Raw genomic sequence first — 18,864 nt, 5'->3', positions numbered from 1 at the left:
AAAGACAGTGAGAATTAAAAAGGACTTCTACTGCAATTTGCAGGTATGTGTGAACTATGCAATATGAATATTACTATGTTATCTAGGAAAGGGGTTTTGTATTTACAACATTTTTCTTAGGTAGAGCCTCTTAACTTCAAACAGTTCATTGCAATTCAAAAAGCTCCAAGGACCAGAGGAAATACAAATTGTGATTTCTCTGTTGCTTCAGGATTGCAAAAATAGAAAAGGTTGAAAAGGTCACAACGATTATCCAAGACATTAAAATTCCATATGTGGAAGAAGTGTCCAAGACCAGCTTGGACGGGGCTTGGAGCAACCTGGAATAGTGGAAGGTGTCCCTGCCCATGGCAGGGGGTGGAACTGGATGAGTTTAAGTTCTCCCCCAACCCAAACCACTCTGGAATTCCATAAGAAATGGATTATAACTCATGTCTGGAACAGAGGGAGGTGAGAAGGACTTGATCACATCTGGTACAGACACTGATACACACAAAAATGGTATTAAGGAATACTTGTCTGGGTATGATCAAGGATAATCTGCCGTACGCCCTTGCAGGGCTTTCCTGCTCAAAAAAACTGACCTTTCAAGATGTATCACTGAGAATCACCAAATCCAATAGTTTGGATCCCCTTCCTACTGCTCTGCTCTTAGGGAACTGTGTTTTTTCCCACACTAGAGCAGCAGAGGGTGACTCCTGCTCTGCAGGCGACAATATTCTACTGCCTTTAAACAAACTCAAAGAGAAGCACATGGTGCTGCTCAACCTCATAGAGCCATGGAATCTTGGAATGCTTTGGGCTGGAAGGGACCTTAAAGCTCATCCAGTTCTACCCCCTGCCAAGGGCAGGGACACCTTCCACTAGCCCAGGTTGCTCCAAGCCCTGTCCAACGTGGCCTTGAACACTTCCAGAGGTGGGGCAGCCACAGCTTCTCCAGGACCTCCATCCCAGCCCCTCACCACCCTCACAGCCAGGAATTCCTTCCCATCTAACCCCATCCTCTTCCAGTTTAATACCATTCCCCCTTGTCCTGTCCCATTCCTTGTCCCAAGTCCCTCTCCAGCTCTCTGGGAGCCCCTTTAGCACTGGAAGAGGCTCTGAGGTCTCCCTGGAGCCTTCTCTTCTCCAGGTGAACACCCCCAGCTCTCCCAACCTGTCTCCTCAAAGACCAACACGTTGGAGATGCACCAGAGCTTAAGCCCATGAGTTGGAAAGACCCCGCTCCTCAGGGGAAGGGGGAATTTTTATGACAATTGGAAGTGAAACCACTGAAGTCCAAAACTGCGTTTGCAAAACCTGACTGAACTGCTCAGTCAGGGACATTCCCAGCCTGGGAAAATCTGAAATAATACAGGTAAATTTGGGGGAAAGTGACAGAATAGCACTTGTCCTGACAGTAGTTTTGAGATCTGGATGGTCTGTCACCCATGACTTAAAAAGGATAAAATTTTATATATATATACATATATATATATATATATATAAACCTGCTATCCCACAACTAGAGGTAACCACTGGATATGAGGGGATAAACTCAAGAGTTGTAATGTGGTGATAGAATTACACAAAATGTGACAGGAAAAAAGCCGTATTTTCAACTTAAAATCCACATGACACACATGTGGAGCTCTATTTCTCATTTAGTCTTGATGAAGCATATTTAGATTAACCAACTATTTATTTAGCTTTATGTTTACCATTTAATATCAACCTGGAAATTACCAGAAAGAAATCATCATTTACGCTGGAAATATAGATTAAGTGCACTAATTAATTTAAAGCCATATTGCCATAATCACCTATGCTAAATAGGATTTGTACATTGAATATGCATCTGTGAATCATTAATGAGCTGTTCTGGAGGCCTTTGCAGACAACGAGGCCACAGGCAGTACCTAAATTACTCTGCATTTATAATAAACCTACTTGGTAATTTAAGGATATTATTCCTGCCTGAGAAATAACTGAAGACAATACATAAGTGACAGCATAACCTGAAATTACCAGAAAGAAATTATCATTTACACTGGAAATATAGATTAAATGCACCAAATTAATTTAAAGTCATATGGGCACAATCACTTAGGTTAAATAGGATTTATACATAATTTTCTCTGCATCTTCCTTTAAAATGATATTCCTATATGCTCCACTGTATTATTATATAGATATTTGTAAAAAAATTCAAAAAATAAGCAAAATTATGAGGTTTGTGGTTTTTTTACATATAGGTGCAAGTGTTTTATAAAATAATAACTTGCGCTAATCAGGTGGAATATACAAGTCTAGTCAGAGGATATTTTAACTTATATTAACTCAAAATGCAAATCTCTAAGATGCAAAACCTATACCATAAAAATAAGGAAAAAGAAACTAAAGAAGAACGGCTTTATACATTTATTAAGTATTTATGTATTTATGCACCAGTATTAAGTATTTATGTACCAGTATTAAGTATTTATGTAGCAGTGTATGTACATTATACACGTAATATATATCTAAAATGTTATACATTATACACAGTATACGTATATTTTATATATAGAATATGTATTTTCTATATAAAAATATGTACGTTAAGTATTTATTTTATATATTTAACATATTAATGTACCTATATGTGTATATTATATAGATCTAAAATGTATACATATTACACAGTATATGTACAATATATAAAATTACGTATATTAACTATTTATATATTAAAAAGTATTTATGTACCAGTATGTGTATATTATATATCGAGAATGTATATACATTATACATAGTATATATAATATACATAACATATGTATATTAAGTATTCATGTATAAAAATATGTATATTTTTATGTTATATATAAAGTATTTCTTTACCAGTATGTGTATATTATATCCATGAAATAAATCTAAAATGTATACATAATATACACAGTATATGTATATTATATATAGTATCTATATATTAAGTATTTATATATAAAATATGTTTATTAAGTATTTATTGCATATATAAATATATAAATATATATATATATATAAACTATTTATGTAATGGTTTCTTTTCCCCAATTTTTGAGACATTTGGTTCAGCCCCTTTCCCCCTCCTCTCTATTATTTATCTATTATTGGTTTTGGGGTGATCATTTTTTAAAATCCCAAATATAAGGGCTAAAACCCTGCATATGTTTTGTGTGAGGCTGTGCTTCTCCTTTAGGACTACTTAAGGCCACCTACCCTGTTAAGATCCTCTATTTCAGATCTGATGTTTGTCTCTCCTTCCATCATTTCCTCCTCTTCTAATGTCCGTTCATCATCAAAGTCATGCACCAGCATATCAGCTGATGGGTCAAACTCATGGTCATCAGATGTTGCTGAACCTCCTGATGGGAAACATTTTAAACAGTGTTTTTAGTTACATCATGGCCTCGCAGAGTTTAATTTATTTTTATTATTTTGATGACATTTTAATGCGTAGGTTATACTCAGAAATTCAAATCTCTTGCCTCCATCCTTTATGTCAGGGAAAGGCAGGTTTGTTATTCAGGGAAAGCTTTGGATAGGGAGAGGTCCTGGCAGAAATAACCAGGAGAGTGTTTAACTAGCCAGATCTCCCAGTTCCCTATCCCTGGACATCAGGCCCTAGTTAAATGTCTGGAAAAAGTTCAGATTTTGAACACTTTACTCTTAAATAATCATAAACCTGCCTAAATCGAGTTCTACTGGGAGCAGAAATACTCATAAAATACAAACTCCTGGCAGTCATTCCTTTTATTCTTTGGAAGCTTCTTTGTTTATAACTACAAAGACAGACTAATGACTTTTCCAAAATTTACATTAAACAAGCTTCAGAGTTATGCAGATTTTATTTCTGAGTTATTATCCCCCATGCCTTTATTTTTCACAGTTCTTTGTAGAGAGGTCTGTTTATATTTAGTGACAATGAAAAAGAAATGGATGGATGAATGGTTTGGCAGATGCCCTTCAGCAATACCTGAGTTTTAATTCCAACCCTGCTCGTATTTTTCCACTTGTGTCCTTGGACAATTTAAATTTCATTTTCCAAAGCTTGTATTCACACTAAGCGTGTGACTACGAGGTTTAACTAAAAAGCAATTAATTATTTCTCTGAAAGAAATAAAAGCTCAAGAGATAATACCAGTCCAGCTAAAGTAGCTCCTGGAAAGCTTTTCCACCAGTAGGATACCAATAAAACCTTGGAAATCATAAAAAATATTTACCTGGGCTTGAAGACTCAACAGAAGGCTAAAAAAGAAAAGAAATGAAATTATTTTTGCTAATTTGTATGAAGTCAATTCAATAATTCAGCTGATACGAAGCAAGTCACTATAAAAAATATACTGATAAATAAAGCACCAAGGTAAATAGTAACTTAAAGATCCAGCTCTGTTCTAACTCCAGGAACTAAATCCCTTTCCACAACCTAGGTATGTCCCAGATTGGAAGGGATATCCCAAATATACCCCAGGTATATCCCAGATTACATGGTCAGGAAGGCACAGCTGAAGAGAAATTATTCTTCCCATTTGAAGCTGAACACAAATTCCCTGTTCTATTTCAATACAGGGCCATACTTTTTAAAAGTAATCCCAAATCACTCTGAGAATTCCTCAGGGGAAAAGAGAAAAGCAATTTAATCTTAAATCTCTGACCCAGCTGTGAGGAAAAAACCCAACCAAAAAAACCCAAAACCAATCAACCAACCAAAAACCCAAAAACCCCCAAACAAACGAAGAGCCCACCCCAAACCAAACAAACAGGAAAAAAATATTTTACAAGCCAGACTTTCTTCCTGAGTACATTTATAACACAAATTCATATGGACACAGGCTACAAAACTAATATATTTTTTGAGATATAGGAAGAAAATGAGACTTCCCCAATAATCCCTGTAACAGATTTGCCCTCTGGCCCAGCACATTTGATAACCTTATATTTATAATGTGCACAAACAACATTCTGCTTTCCCTTGGTTACACCTTTGCCAATCTTTAAGCTCCTGGGATGACATCTGCATGTCAGACATTCAAACCTCATTTGTTTTGATAATTCAGTCAAATGTTTCAACTCTTTCCAGGCACAGACCAAGTGAAATGGGTTTTTCTCAGTTAGGAAAACAGACTTTTTCCTTCAGAGTTGCAGAACCTCAAAATGTATTTCCATGTCAAGAAGAAAGGGTGGAGAAGGTGCCTGAAGGAAGAAGAGAAAATACAAGAGAAGAAGCTGTGCTCTCCTAACACCGTAGAGCCTGAAAAAAATACAGAATATATATACTGACTTCAGGGGGAGCCACCACAGGTGAATTTTCCCATATTTATTAACATCCAAGCATGTTTTTAGTTTTTGAGGAGCATCCCTGCTGACTTGGAGAAATGGTGTCTAAGGTAGGATTAGCTTTAAAAGGCACAAAAAAAGCCAAGGGAAATCATACTTGGACAATACACAATTACAGGATCACATTATGGAATGGTTTAGGCTGGAAGGGACCTTAAGAATCATCCAGTCTCACCCCCTGCCATGGGCAGGGACACCTTCCACTAGACCAGGTCACTCCAAGCCCCGTCCAGCCTGGCCTTGGACACTTCCAGGGATGGGGTAGCCACAGCTTCTCTGGGAATTCTATCCCAGCCCCTCACCACCCTCACAGGGAAGAATTCCTTTCCAATATCCCATCTAACCCTGCCCTCTGGCAGTGGGAAACCATCCCTCCAGGCCCTTGTCCTAAGTGCCTCTACAGCTCTCTTGGAGCCCCTCTAGGCACTGGAAGGGGCTCTAAGGTCTCCCTGGACAAACTCACATGAAGTGAGTAAGAACTAAAAACATTTTTGCAAAATATTGCACAATGCCAGAGGAAGTTTTGCAAATCACTATATCCAAAAAAGTATTTATTTGCAAAGATTATGTTAACAAATTCCAGAGTCCAGTATTCCTGCACATATTGAGCTGAGCATCAAGATCAACCAGCAAGGACTGATCTCTATTTGATGTGTTCTGTTTGATAAATTTGCAAAACTGGGTGATTTAAAATATGTAATACATGATTATTAGTGTGAGTTAACAAAGCTTTAGTGTATTTATTGCAGCAATCACAGGTGGAAAAGCAAATAAGTTCAACATTGCCAGGCCAGGAAGGAAACCATGAAGATTCTTCCCTTTTCTTCATGGAAAGGGTTGTAATCCATTGGGAGGGGAAAGGAAAGAAAGAGAAGGAACAATAGCATATAAACCAGGGATAATAGGAGTTCAGAGAGCCATGACTCCAAAATCCAAGCCCAAAAGCACAGGTTTCCTTTCAGCCACAGTTCAGGACTTGTCAACAAGAGTTGGAGAAGGTCTTGGCCCATGAGCCTCATACAGAGGGGATTCCAAAGAGGTGGGAGGTTGGGAGAGCCTGGGATGTTCAGCCTGGAGAAGAGATGGCTCAGGAGGATTAGATTCATGTGCATAAATCTCTGACAGAAGGGTGAACAGAAGATTGAGCCAGTTACTTCTCAATGGCATCCTGTGACAGGAGTCAGTGGAAACAAAGTGGAATATGTTTAAACACAAGGAAAAGCTTTTTTCCCTGTAAAAGAGGTGAAATGTGGGAACATGCTGCCCCCAGAGGCTGCGGTGTCTGCACTGAAGGTGTACAAAACCAGATTGACACTGGGAACCTGCTCTTGCTGAGCCAGCCCTGAGCCAGGGCTTGGTCTGGATGATCTCCAGATGTCCCTTCCAACTTCAACACTTTTGGAACTAAAAAGCTCCAATATAGACTGCGATGGAGCAGAGCACAATGAAGGATTTCCCTGCTGAGAGGGGACAAAAACCAGAGTGGGGCATGAAAAGATCTCAGAAAAATCAAGCACACTTGAAGGAATGAAGTTCAGCTCCCAATATTCTGGAACCGTACGGATAAGGCCTGACAGCTCAAGAAGGAAACAACCTTCCCTATAGTCTGAAATGCTATGAAGGGACTTAAACAACTCCAAAACATAGAACCAGTACAACCCCAGCCTATAGGAGGAAATAGATACAAACACCAAACCAGGAAATCTGCAAAAATCCAGCCACCTGCAGAAACACCATTTCCATCCCTTGAGAGGTCCTAGTCCGTTCTTTGCCACAGACTCCACAGGGAGTTTTGGGGAGAGTAGCCTCTGGCTCTCTATTCCTTTCTCCCAAGCTTTGCCAATCACATCTGCCTCATCTGTGGATTGTTCTCTCTGCATTACACACGTTTCCAGTCTGTGTGATGCACAGCCAATCATTTCCTCCTTCTATTTCTAGGTACATACAGTGTCCCATTATAACCCATCTGCATTAATGACCGGCTGCTGCCAAAAGTAGTCCTGAACCTCTTCCCACCACTCCAAGTCTGCCACTCGTGCCAGGCCCAGCCAACAGGAAGCTGCAGCACGTGCTGGTTCAGCAGCCCCATCTCAGAGATGACTGACACCACTTTTCTGACCTATCCATGAGCCAAAGGACTTTATCCGGGGCCTCTGCGATTGCCAGACACGCTGCAAACAGTCCCCAGCACAAGGTTGGAGTTGAACACATGGAGAAGGGAGTGTGGTGGGAGTGCTGGAAAACCCTTCAGTGACAGTCTGTCAGCATCACACAGAAGAGGAAAGAGCACCCTCTGATTAAGAGCTATTGCAAGACAATTCCTGCAAGGCTGCATGAATCAGTCCTATTTCATGCCTCCAAGTGATGGTGACTCTGGTCAGGGTAGGACAGATGGCTTTGGGGGCATTTGATTATGAATAGTTCCTGGCAGTGGTTAAAGATCATATGGCTTCATTGGCATCAACAGATCCTAATTCCTAAGCTATGGCATGGCAATAGAACAGGAGATGCTGTGAAAAGGACATCCCTTTTAGGGTACTTCAGTGGCTTTTCATTTTCTGCTGCAGCCATTCAGAGAGCAGCACAAAGCACTGTTTTGCCTCAAGGGCACTCATGGGAACAAAGAGCTGCTACCTATCAATGGATAATGGTATCCAAGGCCCAAGAGAGAAAAATTATAGGATACTGACAACATACAGGCTGATATACTCCAGTCTTCTATGCATTGTGCCATCAGAAAAGGTAACAATGAATCTCTGTTGTGGGTTCAAAAGAATGAAAAAACACCCATGAATGCCTAATCCACAGACAATGAGGAAAAACTCAAGTGACCAAGGAGTCCTGATACACCAAGGGGCACATTCGTTAAAGCTCCATCTGAGCAACAAGAAGGAGATACCAGCTCTGAGGTATGAAGAAAACAAACCTCATGGTAAAGAGAAAAAGAAAAGACACTGAGCCATGAAACATCAGCACCAAAAGAATGTCACTGTTTTTATTCCATCTGTATTTTTAGGAGTCTCAGGAAAGGCAGGCTGAGTACATGTTTTCAGAAGCTTAAAGACACTTGCAGCAAGAACCAGCCAAAAGATCATATCCAATACATCCTCCAGCATGTGGATATGGGAATACATGGGACTGAAGTTGGCCAGACACCTTTGACTGCCAAGTGGTGAATACAGCAGACACGTGTCAGACACGGAAACATCCACAGTGTTACTTTGAAAATATCAACTCCCTGGACTTTGGGATGTGCCTGGATCACCATCAGTTGTGATGGAAAATAAACCATAACACTAAACTCGCATTGTGACAGTTTATTTAATGCAAACAGCCTTCAGGAGACACCAGTTGTGCACAGTTTATTCCAGGCAATGCCCAGTGCTGGATGCTGGCAGGAGACGTCCAGGTTTTATTCCAACACTTCAGAGGGGCTTGGACTGGAATGGGATACTCCAGATTGTGGAAGGAATGTACCAAGTTCTCTCTTCACATTTCTCCTATAGCAAAATCGCCTGAACAGGACTGACAGGACACTACACACTTTCACTTTTACCCACAAAATTACTGCTGTCTTTGTTACCATCTTTCACATTGTTTAATATAATCAAGTAATAATGAAACATCCTAAAATCAGCAGTATCTACCCGGCAAATATACATTCTGTTCAAACTGACTCAGTTATTTTCAACAGCTCTCTAACTGTTACATAAAACAGTTAAAAACTTGGATTAAATTCTCTCTATATTCACAGCAATATGTCTGACAAACCCATCAATTTGTTCAGGTCTTTTGAACTCTGTGACAGGAAAATACCCCAAAGTTAATAAACTCTCTTGAGCTGAGTTAAATGATGGCCTGGAGAAAAGGACTGGTTTAAATGGGGAAGAGCATCCGTTGCTCAAGAGAGAATGTGTCCCTTTCCATAAACAGTGGAAGGTCTGTTCCCTCTCTCAGTATAATCAATATATATTTGATTTGTATATCAAATTAGCTTGTGTCAGAAAATGGAAAAGTCACATTTTTACCTCATGAGGAAAATAGCAACATACTGAAGTAAGGAAAAAAGAAAAATACTGTTGGTCCTCATTTAACAGTTCTACATGTGAACACTTCTAGAGCCCAAACTGCAATGACATCCCTGAAATGGAAGCCTTTATATACATGCAATTTTACTTTTTTAGTTTGACTGGTAAATGAGAATACTCTTTTACTTCCAGAACACAAGGATTGAATGCAACATTTGAACTCACAGATCCCAAACAAGTACACCTAAGCCTTGAAACTGCCACCTCAGCCTGGCTTGGCCATCTCTTTCCGAGACTTGATTCCTCTATAAAGATGATTTTGTCTCAATCTCTTTCCTTGGAAGTTTTCAAGACCAGACTGAAGCCATTGCAAGCCATGGAGACCTCAGAGCAGACCCTGCTGTGAGTAGAAGGTTGGACCAGAGACCTCCTGAGCTCCCTTCCACCCCAGTTTATCTCATAATGCTGAGTTTTGAGACTTTTGAAAGTTGGGATTGTTCAGCCTGGAGAAGAGAAGGCTCCAGGGACAACTTAGAGCCCCTTCCTGTGCCTAAAGGGGTCCCAAGAGAGCTGGAGAGGGACTTGGGACAAGGACACAGAGTGACAGGACAAGGGTGAATGACTTCCCACTCCCAGAGGGCAGGGTTGGATGGGATAGAATTGTTGGCTGTGAGGGTGGTGAGGGCCTGGCACAGGTTGCCCAGAGAAGCTGTGACTGCCCCATCCCTGGAGGTGTCCAAGGCCAGGTTGGACGAGGCTTGGAGCAATCTGGGATAGTGGAAGGTGTCCCTGCCCATGGCAGGGGCTGGAACAAGCTCTGAGATCCCTTCCAATCCAAACCATTCTGGGATTCTGTGAATTGAATAAAACCCAACCAAACAAACCTAAAACTCAGCAGTGTCGGTGTTTCTGGAGAAGTTGCCAGACCAGTTCCAGAGGGCCCAGCTGGCAAGAACCACAGGCCAGGTTTTAATGCAACTGACTCAGTCCTGTACCAATCTACTTAAATCCCTTCACCAGGAAAAGTCAGGAAGCAGATTATGCAGAGTATTTCAGAAGGGATATTGTTTCTGTGGATCTTTCAGACATCCCCTACACATCATGGCTCTCTTATTTTTGCCAGTGAAGACACTGTATCCCCTGGGGATGTCAACATTGTAATGAGGAGCCCTAAAAGGGAAGGTGTTTCAGCTGCAACACTAACAAAAGTAGCAATTGCAATTTTTTAAAAAGTCAAGAAAAAAAGCAGCAGTGCTTCAGGGGAAGGCAGAGGTTGAAGAGTAATGAACCTTCCAGGGGTGTTTAAGTTTTTCCAGTCTGTTACCTGCTCCACACCACTGTCAGGGGTTATCACACTGTGAAGGTGCACCCAAATCCATATGGATTTACAGGCTTCCAAGAGTGACAATGTCACACTTTCCTCTCTGCCAAACCTGCCGTGAGAGCAGCCTCCAGCAAGAGGAAATAGTACCCTGAAAATCATGGAATGGTTTGCATTGGGAGGGACCTCAAAGATCACCCAGTCCCACCCCCTGCCATGGGCAGGGACACCTTCCACTATCCCAGGTTGCTCCAAGCCCATCCAACCTGGCCTTGGACACTTCCAAGGATGGGGCAGCCACAGTTTCTCTGGGCAACCTGTGCCAGGGCCTCACCACCCTCACAGTCAACAATTCCTTCCCACTATCCCATCCAACCCTGCCCTCTGGGAGTGGGAAGCCATTCCTCCTTGCCCTGTCACTCTGTGTCCTTGTCCCAAGTCCCTCTCCAGCTCTCTTGGAGCCCCTTTAGGCACTGGGAGGGGCTCTGAGGTCTCCAGTGGGGACAACAGGGCAGGAGAGGTGACAAGGACAGAGAAGTGCCAGGGCAGCAGCCGATCCCCGCCCAGGGATCAGTGGATCAGGGTCATCCCAGCCTGAGCACTCACTCCCAAGCTGAGCACAAAGATCTGAAGTCCTGCAGAGCACTTGGAGCTGCAGTTCTTGGGGTTCCAAGTCCGAGGAAGGGACAGCAAAGTTCAGGGTGGTGAAACGAGCTTCTGTCCAACAGCTCATGCCCACACTGCTGAAATCACACACTGACTTCTGTAAAATAAGTGGAAACCAATCTCCTGCTGTGAGCAGAGGCGATGGTTGGAACCAGGACCACCCACCGGTTGTATCCCAATAACCAATGTGCAGGCATTTTCCTCAAGGACTGAGTCCTCAGGAGATACTCCAGGCTAAAGGAAGCTGCTGGATGGAGGCAGCTGCATCAAGGGATGCCCTGGTTGACAGGACATGATGCTCCCTAGAGAACTTCCAAGGAGTATTAGGGAACACAACCACAACAGCCCACCAGAACACACCATCTCTGTCTTACAGGAAGCACACACTTCAAATAAATATTTTCTAATTATTTAATGCCCATTTCCATGACAAAATACAGTACCAGCCTCAACTTCTTATAATAATCTAAGGTATCTTGCTAAGGAAAATTGAGAGTCTGTGGAATGATCATATCCTGCCATAGGATTTCATATTAAACCACCTACAGTCATATGCCAAGCACCACAAGAAAACATTCTTATGGATAATTTGTGACGTGAATGGATTAGAAGGGAAAAATATTAATACAACGTGGAGCTTCTGGCCAGGAAAAAGCTCAGAAAGAAATGGAACTTTACAACAATTCACTGCCTGCCTCAATCCTTGTGTTAGGAAGAACTTTAAGTCCTGAGCTGTAAATCCACAAACATCAAGATTTTATCACATGCAAAAAATGTCCACAAACCTCTTTTATTATGACAAAAAAAACCCAGAGCCACCCTTTTTTTGTAGATTAGAAATGCAGAATGCCATTGTTTTCCCTGACATTCCCTTGTGCTTTCCCTTCCCTTGTATTAAAACTGAGGAAAAACAAACAGTGGCTAAAACCAACCACTTTGGGGTTTATTCCCTCACCAAGGAAGTGAAAAAACTGAATTCCCAGATGTACATTATATTCACAAACATCTCTGTAAAGCATTCTACAAACACTGCTCCAGAATGACACAAAAAAGACAAAAAGTTACATGAAGATCAAACAAGAAAAAAATATAATTGTTCTCAAAGAACAGACTGATGTGAATCACCAACTTTAATCATGGTTTAGATCAGTCAGTAGGAAAGCTGAATTTAATCTGTTTTCACCTTGTTTTGTATCCGGGTGTTACCCAAAAGCTCTGACCCCCCTGACTGTTCAAACACCTCAATCTTCAGCCACATTAGTGACTGTGTGAACTTTACTACTGCTTCCTACTACAGCTTTATGCACATTCATTTAAAATAATAGCCAAGCTTAGTAAGAACACAAATATTAAAAATGTAAAAAAGGTTACTAAGGATGGTTATTAGATCACTTATATCTTCAACATTCTGTCCTGAAGCTGTTTCAAAATATGGAAATAGAATGCAGTTACATTCACAAAGTTTAAAACTCTTCAACTGAAAGAAGCACAGCATTGAGAAAAAGGAAAATTTTTCCACACAATAGGAATTTCAAGATGACTTATTAAAGCACTGTCACACGATGTTAATAAACTGATTCTTTGGTCAAAAGCAACTAAACTTTCATAAACTCAAACAACATTAAAGTGCCTTCAAAGAAATTAGGTTGGAGAGTTTAATCGTCCACTGACACCACAAGAGGAGTGGTCCCGCTCCAGGACAAGCAGCTCCTGCCTCTTCCCATACTTGCCCCACAGAAATTCCCTCTGAAGAAGAAAAAAATGAAGTTCTTATTCCAGCGGGTCAGAAAACTGAATAACCTCAGTGATGGGTGAGAAACACAAGGAGCTGGTTGAGATTTGGGAGAAACAGATGTTCCAGCAACATGAAGAGATTCATGAAATGGTTTAGGTTAGAAAAGCCCTCCCAGACCCCCAAGTCCAACCATTCCCCAGCACTGCCAAGGCCACCACTGATCCACGTCCCCAAGGACCACATCCACACAGCTTTTAAATCCCCCCAGCAGTGGGGACTCCAACACTGCCCTGGGCAATATCCAACCTGACCCTCCCCTGGCACAGCTCGAGGCCGTTTCCTCTCGCCCTGTCCCTTGTTCCCTGGGAGCAGAGCCTGGCTCCACCTCCTGTCAGTTGGTTGCAGAGAGAGAGAAGGTCCCCCCTGAGCCTCCTAAGGATCTGCTGCCCCACCCCATCCCCACTCCAGGTCCAGTTCCTGCAGTACCTTTCCATCAGCTGACACCTGCCCTGCAGGAAGCTTTTAGGTTCTTTCTAAGCCAGTAAGATGGATCAACCCACAGGAGGAGTTCAGGGGCATCCATTCAAAAGCAGCAGGAGGAGCAGGATCTCCCCCTTGGAGCAGACAGGAACTGTGAGACCACCCCAACCCAAAATTAAACCAGTTAGAAGCAAACTATGCAAATCAAAAATCGTGGATATTTTGTTCCCAGTGCTCCCAACCCACCTCTGACCAAACACAACCGCCCTCTTCCCCACACAACAGTCCTGGTACTTCTATTCTTCAGTGAATTAGGAAAAAAACACAAACCCAAACCTTTGTCATTTCCCCTTTACTTTTCCCTCTTCAGTATCCTGTAGCATCCCTGTAAATGTGCATCCTATCATGGAACAACAGCAGGAATCTGGCATTTCTGGAAATTGCAGTAGGTATTGATTGAGCTGCCTCTTTTCAACACAAAAGTCCAAGCCCAGCTCTTCCAGTTTTGGGATCAGAAGATCTCATTCTCTCACTTACACTTTATTCAAACATTATAATGGTTGAATAAACAAAAACATTCTCTTTCAGCTGCTAATCAAGCTTTTCAGTCCCAATCTTTTCTTCTCAGGAGGCATTAAAATACTTGTATTTGGAGAAAATTTGTGTATCAGCATTTCCTCCACCACAAACACTCAGTAAGCAGCTTAATGCAGGATATTGTAACAGTCACAAAGCTTCAGCTGATCTTAAGTTAGAGGTGTTTTCTTTCTGGTTTACGCCTGGAACAAACTTCTAATGTGTTGGAATATGAGGAATCACGTGAACATGTAAAAAGAACCCTAACACGGGATATTAATCCCAAACCTAAACCCAGTTTAATATATATTTAAAAGCCTTTTTTTTTTCCTGTCTGTCCTGTATTCAAATTGCTTCTGCAAAAGTGAAGCAGCATTTTTTTGTCACTTTAGTTTCACTTTCTGGACTCACTAACCATGCTGGGTGCTGCTTTCTGAAGAGCCTTCCTGTCCAACCCAACAAGTTTCATAGTTACATTGGGCTTTGAGGTTTAGATCTGGAGCTGATTCTCTAGAACACAACATTTTAGGATCATTCCTGCCTGAGGGATGAGCTCCTGTGCATTCCTTCAGAACAGTCACACACAATTTTCCACTGGGGAGGGGAGGACGGGGAAGAGGGCAAGAGGCACAACAGCAGTCTCAGACCTCACAGTCTTTCCTCTCACATTTTCATCACCCTCAGTTCTCCTTTAGGTTGATACCAGAGCTATGAGGAAATGCCATGCTAAGGAGGATTCCCACCCTAGTCCCTGTATATTCCCTAAATCCATAGAATACTGGAGTGATTTGGGTTGGAAGGGACCTGAAAGACCACCCAGTTCCAACCCCATGCCATGCTCAGAGACACAAACCATATCCAGGACATTTCTCCTGGTTTAAATCACTGAAAGTACTAATTTTTGAAATTCTGTTTGTTTTGCAATCCAGAAACAACAGTTCCCTGCACAACTCAACTGGGAACGAACACCAGGTGCTCCTGCACTCATCCACAAGTGGATCCAAGATCTCTCAGGTGGATCCAAGCTCTCCCAGCCCTTTCTGCTCCTCCTACTCCTTCTACTCAAACAAAGACACCACAACAGCACAAAGAATTCACCTTCAAAATGGCAAAGATGAAGAAAACCCTTTTCCTTTCTTACCCAAATATCAATGTAATAAAGGCCCCAGCAGCTGGAAAATCCACAAAGGGAAAACCCAATCTCCACATCCCAGTGGGTTTTTGTTGCTCTGGGCAGCACAGCCCTCAGAGTGCTGAGGACGTGACACAGAGTAGGAAGTTCCTCAGCATCAGCAACAGGCTCAGCCCCCCAGGACACAGCACTGAGAGGATATTGGGGTTCAGATCAGAGGATCTGGGGCTTAATTAACAAAAAATTGACAAAACTCCCAGGCAGTTGGTGAGACTCAAGACAAAAATCCTGAATTCTGTGAGAAACAAATCCTGAATTCTGTGATGCCCAGAGCAAAGGCCCCGCTGTCTCTCCAGCTCTAGAGATGGGAGGACTTTCATATCCACATATTTTGGGATCAGAGCTGTGGTTCTCTCCCTCTCAAGATAAAAAAAACCAAACAGGCAGGTTCTTCTAACTCCTAAGATTAGCTCAGGACATGTTGTCTCAACAACAGGAAGAATGCTCCATCACAGTTCTCATTTGGGAGGAAAAGATAATTTAAGGGAAAATCCATGTTTATTCAGGAATTCCAAGGGAAGGAGCCTCATGTATAAAATATCCTAATCCTGACAGTTCCAACTCCCCCTGGAAGCGACGCCTGTCCCACTGGTTTCATTTTCCCAACAGATACTTCTCAACTAAGCATTTCCAATGCCAAGAGACAGGAATCTGGGGCTAATTCGAAGAAAACTTAATGGAACGTCCATCCATCTGTCCCAACCCTCCTCCTGAGCGAGGGGAAGGAGCTGCTTCCCTAGATCCCACCGGGATGGACAAACGACTCCGCACTTCAAAAAAACCGGTGTGTTTTTGTTTTGTTGTTTTTTTAATTCTCCCATCATTACCCCCTCATTATTTTATTCTACCCCCCCATTAACAGAACACAACTGCTTACCCCCCCCACCTCCCCCAAAATAATTCCTTGGAAACCCCGCGTTTCCCAGGAGAAGGCTTTCCCCTCGCAGGACCACTGCCCTGCCTCCGAACCAACCCCCCTTTGTCCCGATGACTTAAAAAAAAAGGTATTTAAAGCAAATAAATAGACGTGGTGCTACAAAAAGCGGGAGGCGCCGCGCTGGGTCCCGCCTGCTCCCCCTCTCCCCCACCTCAGGGCCTTCAGCCCCGGGACGGGCCGTTCGGGCCCGTCCCGGGGTTGAAGGCCCCTGAGGGGGTGGAGGGGGGAGCGGGCGGGACCTCCGGTGCTCGCGGGCCTCCGCTCCCCGCAACAAACTTGCGGCCCCGCGCAACAAGTTCCCCGTGCGCCCCACTGACGGTCTCACCTCGGCCATGGTCGCTGTGGGCGCGGGGAAGGGTCACATCGCCGGGAGGAGCCGTCGGTCCCGGGAAAAGGGGTTGGGAGGGGGGTGTGGGGGTTGGAGCGGGGCGGGAGCGGCTCCGGGAGCGGCGGCGGCAGCGGCGGCGGGAGGGGGCGGGGCCGCGTTGCGCACGACGTCACCGCGCAGCGCGGCTGTCAATCAAGGCGAGAGGCCACGCCCACCCCACCACAGAGCCGGGCCACGCCCTCCCGCCGAGCCAGGCGCTTGAGGGAGCGGGTCCCGCTTGTCACGCTCAGGGTGTTGGTCACGCTCTCACCTGTCACTCAGGGGGATCGACCGAGTCGCTGGTGGTTACTCAGGGTGCGGGTCACGCCTGTCACTCGGGGCGTAGGCCGCACCCCTTATATGTTAATCACGGTTCAGGCTCCGCCCATCGCCTGTCAATCAAAGAGCGAGGCCGCGCCCCCTCACCTGTCACTCAGAGCACAAGACCGCGCCCCCTCGTCTGCCACTCAGGGCGCAAAGCCACGCCCCCACCAGCCTGTCCCTCAAAGATTACGCCAGGTCTGCGAATTGGGGCCGAGCCTCAAGCCCTTTTATTTGTCACTCAAAGCACAGGCCGTGCCCCAGGATCTGTCACTCAGGGAATGGGTCACGTCCCCGCCTGTCACTCGGACCGCAAGGCCACGCCCTTGATTGTCAGTCAAGGTGCGGGATGTGCCTGTCACTCAGGGCGCAGGCCACGCCCCCTCACGGGTTACTGGTGCAAGCCACGCCCGGTCTCATGTCACTCAGAGGGCAAGGCCACGCCCTCCCACACGTCACTCAATCGCACGGCCACGCCCCCATCGCTGAAGGGCAGCCCGCCGCGGTCTCTCACGCCCCACCCCTTCCCTGTCACTCAGTGCACAGGCCACGCCCCCACCTGTCACTCAAGACACAGACCCCGCCCCGCTGACTCCGCGGCACCGGCTCCTGCTCCGGCACTGCCACCCCGCGCCGCTCCCGCTCCAGGGTGGGTGCCGGTGCCGCTGCCTCCCCCCGGCCCCGCCCCATTGACTCCGCCGCCCCGGCTCCGCTCCGGCACCGCCGCCCCACGCCGCTCCCGCTCCAGGGTGGATCCCGGTGCCGCTCCCTTCCTCCGGCCCCCCGCCGTACTCACGCGCGGAGCCGCAGAGGGGTGGAGCGGGTCTCATCGGCCGTGCAGCGAACGGGGGCTCCTGCCGCGCGTCAGGCTCTTGGGTGGCACAGAAGAACAGCTCGAGGTTAAAAAAAAACACCCAAAAAACCAGAAAAAACACCCCCCCCAAAAAGGCAACCCACCCCAAATGCAGCGGTCTGACCCCGTTCCCCGCGTGCCCCCGCGGCCCGCGGTGCCTCACCTGCCCGGCTCAGCGCTGTGCCCAGGCGGGTGCGGGGCCGCGCTCTGCGGGCATGGCTGTCACAGCGCGGACACCGCGCCCTGGGCTGTTACCGCCCCGGCCCGGGGAGCCCCCGCCGCGCCCGAACCGCGCGGGTCAGGCACAGGCGAGGAGCCGCATGCCCAGCGCTTACAGCGGCACCCGCGGGGGTCTGCGCTGACTCAGAGCGGTGCAGCCCCCCCGGCACTGCGGCTCCCGGTGCGGCTCCCGCTGTGCCGGCGGGGGCGGGACCCGAACCCGGGGCCGTCCCGGGGCTGCGGAGCGGGGACAACGCGGCCGGCGCGCGCGCACCCGCCTATGGGCGGCGCCGGTGCTGGCGGCCTATCCCCGCGCGGCGTGTTGGGCGGCGTTGCCGTGGTAACGGAGGACGCCGCCATGCCGGGCCCCGCCGGGCCGCGGCCTCCGCCGTGAGTGGGACCGGGAGGGGCTCTAAACCTGCCAAACATCCAAACATTAATAGGAATATAAGATAAATTAGAATAGATAATCATAGATATACAATACATTAGAATATATAATAAATAATAACACATAAATTATAATAAATAATATTATAAATTGTTTAAATCCTTAAAAATAGTTGGTAATATACAATATATTAGGGGATACATATAATAAATTAGAATATATAATAAATTAGAATAAATGGTAAAAATCCTTTATTATAAATGGTTTAAATCCTTTAAACCATTTATGATGTAATATTAAGTCCTGTCTCACAAGGGCTGGGCCAGTTGTGTAGGGTTAACATTGGCATGATAACCCTTTCAATCCTTTAGATTCAATAATCATTTCTATTTCATAATCTGATACATTCATATTTAATGTAATCCTCTATATTTTAAA

At 44.9% G+C, this 18,864-nt stretch overlaps 1 protein-coding gene across 2 annotated transcripts in view; it reads right to left on the bottom strand.

Moving 5' to 3' along the window:
* MIER1 (MIER1 transcriptional regulator) overlaps positions 1-18,148 on the bottom strand; it is a 35,447-nt gene extending 17,299 nt beyond the window's left edge. The window contains exons 1-4 of one of the 2 annotated variants that reach the window (XM_050307452.1): positions 17,980-18,148; positions 17,760-17,834; positions 4,227-4,251; positions 3,223-3,368 (exon numbers count right to left, since the gene is read on the bottom strand). In XM_050307452.1, the coding sequence (XP_050163409.1) occupies positions 3,223-3,321 (99 nt within the window). In that variant the 5' untranslated portion in view covers positions 3,322-3,368; positions 4,227-4,251; positions 17,760-17,834; positions 17,980-18,148. Of the gene's footprint in view, positions 1-3,222; positions 3,369-4,226; positions 4,252-16,600; positions 16,683-17,759; positions 17,835-17,979 lie in introns of those variants that run through there. The other variant, XM_050307451.1, reaches the window with a different exon arrangement.
* Positions 18,149-18,864: the final 716 nt, after the last annotated feature.

Source organism: Myiozetetes cayanensis, unplaced genomic scaffold (genome assembly GCF_022539395.1).
Source record: "Myiozetetes cayanensis isolate MyiCay16 unplaced genomic scaffold, myiCay2020 scf12, whole genome shotgun sequence".
Lineage (NCBI taxonomy): Eukaryota > Metazoa > Chordata > Aves > Passeriformes > Tyrannidae > Myiozetetes > Myiozetetes cayanensis.
The sequence above is the reverse complement of the archived record's forward strand: the minus strand, read 5'-3'. Positions and strand labels throughout refer to the sequence as shown.